Source organism: Aulostomus chinensis, chromosome 24, assembly GCF_037954235.1.
Source record: "Aulostomus chinensis isolate RoL2024-O1b breed Wild chromosome 24, RoL_Achi_v1.0, whole genome shotgun sequence".
Classification (NCBI taxonomy): domain Eukaryota; kingdom Metazoa; phylum Chordata; class Actinopteri; order Syngnathiformes; family Aulostomidae; genus Aulostomus; species Aulostomus chinensis.
In genome coordinates, this window is record NC_141343.1 from 6,488,249 (window position 1) to 6,494,742 (window position 6,494).

The following is a 6,494-nucleotide window of genomic DNA, read 5'->3' on the forward strand; positions in this document are numbered from 1 at the left end:
GTATCACCGCCATCATCAATCACAGTACATTTCACTAAAGTGAAGGTGTTGTCATTTATGCAAATTTCCATGATTTGTCCCAAAATTTTCTGACCTTAATTATTATTTTTTAAACTTCTCCAGGTCCATATTAAAGTAATAATATTAATATGGGAGGGGAAAAAAAGGAAGATTAAAGTTTATACGTCTGAAAGGATCACAAAGTGTTTAAACGGCAAGTTATTCTTTTATTTTGAAGAAAAAAAAAACACTTCACGCCACAAATGTCCCAGATTGTCAAAACTTACATTTAAAAACAGTAAAATGTCTCTAAAACCGCATGCATTTAAAAAAAAAAAAAAAAAAAGCCCACAGGAGATACTGTAAAAAATACAGCTTCCTCGTAGGAAAGAACATGGCTGTTCACAAGAGTGAGCTTTGCAAAGGTTTATCAAACATGTTTAAAAAGTTCAACTGGAAAACAAACACTTTAACTTTAAAAAGTCTGCTGTCGAGTGCACGCCATTGGCCATCATTGCTTTGATGATGCACGGTTGTGGATATAAAACTTGACGGACCCGTCTTCGCGCGCTTCGGAACACTTGTTTTCATTCATTTGTCTTTGGCTCCACCTTCATTTCCACCATTTCGCTGCCTTTGCTCATTTGCTCCTTCGCCAGCGCAGTCAGGAACTGCCTGTACGTGATGTTGGCGAGCGCATTTTTGTACTGCTCGTCGCTCATCCAGGCCGGCTTTCGCTTCTTGACGAAATAGCGTGTGTCGCCAAACCACTGAACTAACCTGAAGCGGGGAACTTTGGTCAGTACCTCCAGGCGGTCAAAGTCTTCGCTCTTTGGATACTGGCAGTGCAGGAACGCGGCTTTCATGATTGCCAGCTGCTTCTTGGTGCTGTAGCAGTGAGACTGAGGTTTCTCAAGGATGCCTCGGACCGGGGAGCCCATCGCCAGCCTCTTCCTTTTGTGTTTTCTTGATTTGTCTTTGTCCGTTTTCCCGTCAAAGCTCAGTGGTGTCACGCTGAACTCGGAGGCGGACAGAGAGGAGGTGGAGGAGGAAGAGAAGGACTTGCGTTGAAACAGCTCTTTCAGTTCAGTCATTGTGGACAAGTCAAAAATTTGGGTTTGAAGCTGGAGGATGAACGGAGAATTGGTGTCCAGCGTCTCGTCGGGTATGACAAAGCGCTTCTGGGTGGGAAAGTCGTGGACAGACGGGAATCTCTTCTTTGCGTCTTCCTTCACTTTCCTTCTGGTGACAACTCCTGTCTCCGCCTGGGTAGTTTTTTGCATTCCACCTCCCTCCGAGATTCTCTGCTCTTCTTGCTTCTTCCTAGTCGTTCCCATTATTCCATTCTTGTCTTTCTCTTCCTCATCCACTTTTTTCTCGTTGTCTGTCTTCGGATGCTCCTGCTTAATAGTTTTCTCAGCATGTTCCCCATTCCGTCTTTTTTTGTTCCCACTCTGTTCCTCCCTAACCTTTCTGACTCTTTTCACATCTCCCTTCCCTTTTCTCTCTCTTTTATTTTTGTCTCTCACCTTGCTCCCTGGCTTTTTCTTTGCGCCGACTGTTCGGAACTTTCTACGGACCTTGCGGATATCTGTATAGTCCCAGCTGATGCCGTAGCGGAGCCTCTGTAGCATGAACCATACCTTCACCTGGTCTGGGTGGAGGGAGCAGGTCTCTGCAAGTGCTTTGGTCTGTTTCCCCGTTAAGTAAGGGAACCTACTGAAGGCCTTGTCCAGTTCTGTCACACCAACTACCTGGAGGTCGATCTGGCGTGAGTGAACCCATATAAGCTTCTGACCCTCGCTGACCACGGGGAGGCACACAGCGTTGCTCTTGTTCTGGTTAAAAGCCGCTGGCGCTAACTTCACTTCAGATAATGTTGGATTCTCCTCATGAGAATCCAACATTAAGTCGGGATGTTCTCCGTCAGCTGGTTGCTTCAAATTCCTCATGACACCTTCAAGAGGACGACAAACAGAAAAGACTGAGCCCCCCCCCTTCAAAAAAAAATGTGCTCCATTTGTAATGGATGGTAAATAATTTCCTTAAAATGCTTTAAATGACAAAAACAGGAAGCTAGCAATGTCTTGAAGTACGCTGACATCGCTGCAAGTTAGCACTGGCTGGATACACGAGGCGAAATATTTGATCGTTTACACATGAAAAACAACCAAATTCCATGTCAATATGTACCAGTATCCATTCCCTACTGCTAATGCAGGTCATAATTAATAATAATAACAACAATTATAATAATATGGAGGCATTTGTGAAGCAATTTTCCACCCCCCCCCCCCCCAATTCCAGGTCTGGAAATTGCTATTTAAATATTCCGTGACTTTTCCGTGACTTTCATCAGGTTATGAACCAATTGTATCAATCTTATTAATTACTGGTGTGTCAATCTGATCATAATGGTTAGTTTATGTCGCATATTAGTGAACACAAGTAGGACAAAAACCTGCAGCTTTACTTTTTATTTCCCCAACAATGTAACGTCAATTACGTTAAGGGTCCGACCTATTAAAAAAAACCCAAATACAACATAACAAAAAAAATGAAAAAAAAATAACAGTAATAATACATAACATGTCTGTTCTTAAATGCTCTGAAGGATAAGATTCCAGTTTTAAGATCGTAAATGTAGGATTTGTACTTGTGATAAATATAAGTGACATAAACCTTCCATTACAACACCATTAAATTGATTTAATCTTCACGATATACAGTAACGAGTGACATTGAAGGATTTTTGTCGAATACAATGATATGATAAATTTTTCACACGCGACGTGCAATGTAGCGTCATTAGCTTAATTAGCATTTAGCATGACTCCGACGTACGTCTTAAGTCGGCTAATTGAAACGCGCGAAACGGCGATGCTTGGCTCAAGCAATCGCAACGTTACAAATCACGGCTAAATTTCGTTGTTGGTGTGTAAAGCCTGCACATCAGCGTGTCCGTTTATTTATTCGTATTAAAAGTCAAATTCCACTTTTTGCCGATTAGCATTTGTGGTAAGCTAACCTGAGTTAGCGAAATCGGTGCACGTGAAAGGTTTAGGTAGCTAACTGAACGTTAATTCCTAAACGCCCGTTTATTATTATTATTTAATTTATTTATTTATTAATTGTTCACCATATTAACAACGCAAAGAACAACAAACGTTGTTATAGTTGATTATTTCTATTTTTTAAAGACTTACCTTTGCACACTGAGCAGGTTTTCCTATTCTGTGCTGCGCTTCAATGGAAATTACTGCCAGGTCAATCATGTAGAGGTCACATTTAATGACGCGTTTGATTTCTTTTGACTTTTTTCTCCTGCAAAATAAATTCCAAATAAAATATTCTGTGTGATTGTGGTGAAAAAAATATTGGTATGTGATGTGATCAGTGAAACGCATAATCCAAGAGCTACAATCAGCATTTTTATAACGTTTTAGAGTCAAACTCTCATGATCAGCCTCAGACATCCGTGTCAAAATGTACCAGATTATACAACTGAAAAATATATGGTTTTCTTATTTAATAATAATAATAATAAGAAGAAGAAGAAGACATGAACATTTATACATGTAACTAACAACTAATAACGCTCATCTTAATTGATATTCAGGTGTTTTGTAAAGCAGACCTCTGGTTTCAAATGAACGTCAACAGTTAAAGCGATGAAATGAGGCTCCAGATGGCTCCACCCTTTTGTTTTCATTTTCAGGGAATCGAAACTGATCTGCAGTGGCTACCGTGGGTGAGCAGCCAGACCGGAGGCAGAGACACTTAACTCGATCTACACTCAGGAGAGTCGTCGTAGCAACCGGAGTCCGCTACAGAACAGCAAGGCCAGCATCTAAGGACATAGTTCAACTCTCAATTTTCAAGAAAATCAGGAAAATGTCAGATAATATCCCGAAGGACCTGCAGGTTGTCTTGTGCGACATGTGTCTGGGGGAGGACAGGAACCCAGCCCGGAAGACCTGCATGAAATGTGAGATCTCCATGTGTGTTCATCACCTCCAGGCCCACCTGACCACCCCAGTGTTACTGCAAACTCATCCTCTGACTGAGCCCATGGCTTTATGTGGAACTTTTAAGTGCTCCCACCATGGCAAACTCCTGGAGTACTTCTGCCTGGATGACATGACGTCTGTGTGTGTCTCCTGTGCTATAGAGGACCAGCACCGCCTGCACAACATGAAGACCTTCACCACAGCCCACAAGGAGCTCAGTGAGAAGCTCAACGCGGAGCACCAGGCCTTACTGGAGAGGACTGAAGCTGAGGATGTCAGTCTGGAGAAGTGGGAGAAGAGCAAAGGAGAGAAGCTGGGCGCTTGCAGTCTACGACTCATCCAGGCTGTGTCCGACCTGCGTGACACCGCTTTGACCCGCGTCCAGGCTTCGGTGTCCGCTCGCATGGTGGCCATCAAAACCAGCAAGAGCAGCATGCAAGCGGCACAGAAGGAGAAGGACACCTTCAGGTTCCTCCAGATGTACTCTCAAGTGTACCAGGATGTGGAGAAGGCCAAGGCTGTGGATCTGAGGAGAGGCTTGGAGCCCGGCAGCGAGCGGGACACGCTGCTCCAGGAGATCAGGCGGGACAGTGAGAAGATGGTGGATCAAACAAACCAGTTCTGGTCCTCCGTGTTGGCTCTGATTGATCCTGAAAACCCTGAGCTCAATTCTGCAGGTTCAGACTTGACCCTTGACCCACAGATGTTGGGTGCCGGCATGTCACTGTCCCGAAACAATAGGACGGTTTTCCAAAACACTGGGACGGGAAAATGCGATGCTCTTCTCCTCATCAGTAGCAACCAAACGACTGAAAACATCCAGAGGTGGACGGTTACTCTGTCAGAGAACTGTGACTGGGTCACTGGGTTATGTGAGAAAAAGAATGTGAGAAACGTCCAGGATGGGCCTGTGTACGCACTCTGCTGCAGAGGAGATGAGGTCAGCTTTCTGTCCACTGACTGTGAAACAAAGCAGCAAAAATCTGACAAGCTCAACACAGAGCAACACCATGAGGTTTATTCTGCACTGATCTCATATAAGGATGAAAATGGAGACAAGGCCGTACAACGGCCAGAAACAGTGGAGGTGTTTTGGGACGCGGCTGCTTCCTCGCTGGCCTTCTTCATTCGACTTGGAAAGTACCTGAGAGAAGAAATCGTCACGATTAAGATGAGCACCAACAACTGGGACCTGGTCCCCTTCATCTCTCTGAGTAAGGAAAGTGGCCAAAACACAGCCCAGCAGCAGTGGCAGTGCTCATGTGGTCTGGTTTACGGCAAGACCCTCAATGGGCACACTATTGGACGGCGGATGTACCCACAGCCTTCTAACTGTTCCTGTGGAGCCATTATTGGTGGTCCGTCACACACAGACGTGCTTTGTGAACTGCAGTAAAGGGTTGGACCCCTCCTTTGTCCTCAAGCACGGCTTCTAATATCTACAGTTACTTTTCTTACATGTAAGTAGTTAGTATTGTCGGCTGCATATAAAACGCAAACATCATATACACCTCAATGCCTGTTGTTTTCAAGATACTAACTCCACAACCACAAAGAACAGAATATCAATGTGTAGAACATTGTCTTGTTTCAAAGTGTTTGTCTCCATCTAGTGGTGGCAGTAGATCATTGCTCTGTCTCGTAGGACGGTATGCAACAGTGAGATGACAGACATCCGTGCACATTTTGAATGAGCGTATCAAAAATAAAACCATTGAAATAGTAATTGATGACATGGAATGTTTTTTTATTGAATGAAATGGAAAAGTGAATTAAGAACTGGAGCTGGAAATGGAGAGGAAAGTGGAAATGGAGGGACTTGTGAAACCTGCGGAGTCTTGAAGTGGTCGTAGAGAATTTTTCAATTTCAGGCCAAGAGATACAAATTGTTCCCCAAAAACTGATTTATTTTGAAGCCACGAGGTATAACAAATTTCCTCAGTGTAGTTAGTCAAAATAATTAAATCGAGAGAACAAGTAGATCTTGTGGCCTCAAACAAATAAAAAAACTAAATTGAGGGAACAATTTTCAACTTGCAGGCCCAAAATAATCAAGTCGGGGGGAAAAGTAAAACTGAGGGAACAAACTGCATCCTATGTCCCTAAACAGGATAAGCGGTAGAAAGTGGATGGATGGATGGATGGTCTCAATGACAAAAATGAGGGAACAAGTTACATCTCGCGGCCTAAAAATAATTAATAGGGGGAACAGTTTAAATCTTTTGGTCTTAGAATTGTTAAAACATGAACCATGAAATCTGAAGTTAAACAGAGGGAACAAATTACATCTCATGGCTTCAATATAACTAAAATAAGGGAACAGTTTATACCTTGTGGTCTCATAATAATCAGTTGAGGGAACAAGCAACACCTTATAGCCTCAACGTAATTAAATAGAGGGAACAAATTACATCTTTTGGCCTCAACATAACTAAACTGAAGGAACAAGTCACATCATATAGCCTCGACATAACTAAATTGAGG

The 6,494-nt window shown here is 43.1% G+C and overlaps 2 protein-coding genes across 3 annotated transcripts; one reads left to right on the forward strand and one right to left on the reverse strand.

Moving 5' to 3' along the window:
• Positions 1-195: 195 nt before the first annotated feature.
• homezb (homeobox and leucine zipper encoding b) lies at positions 196-3,771 on the reverse strand. Of its 2 annotated transcripts, XM_086196660.1 has the most exons (3): positions 3,638-3,771; positions 3,207-3,324; positions 196-1,957 (listed from the first exon to the last, which is right to left on the reverse strand). In XM_086196660.1, the coding sequence occupies exon 3, from the start codon at positions 1,950-1,952 to the stop codon at positions 588-590; it is 1,365 nt and encodes a 454-aa protein (XP_086052786.1). In that variant the 5' UTR covers positions 1,953-1,957; positions 3,207-3,324; positions 3,638-3,771; the 3' UTR covers positions 196-587. The 2 variants fall into 2 exon arrangements, with proteins under 2 accessions (XP_086052786.1, XP_086052785.1); XM_086196659.1 differs by lacking the exon at positions 3,638-3,771 and having other exon boundaries at positions 3,207-3,417.
• On the forward strand, positions 3,555-5,725 carry LOC147238528 (uncharacterized). The gene is made up of 2 exons (XM_086196658.1): positions 3,555-3,578; positions 3,719-5,725. The coding sequence occupies exon 2, from the start codon at positions 3,895-3,897 to the stop codon at positions 5,404-5,406; it is 1,512 nt and encodes a 503-aa protein (XP_086052784.1). The 5' UTR covers positions 3,555-3,578; positions 3,719-3,894; the 3' UTR covers positions 5,407-5,725.
• The last annotated feature ends 769 nt before the right edge of the window (positions 5,726-6,494 follow it).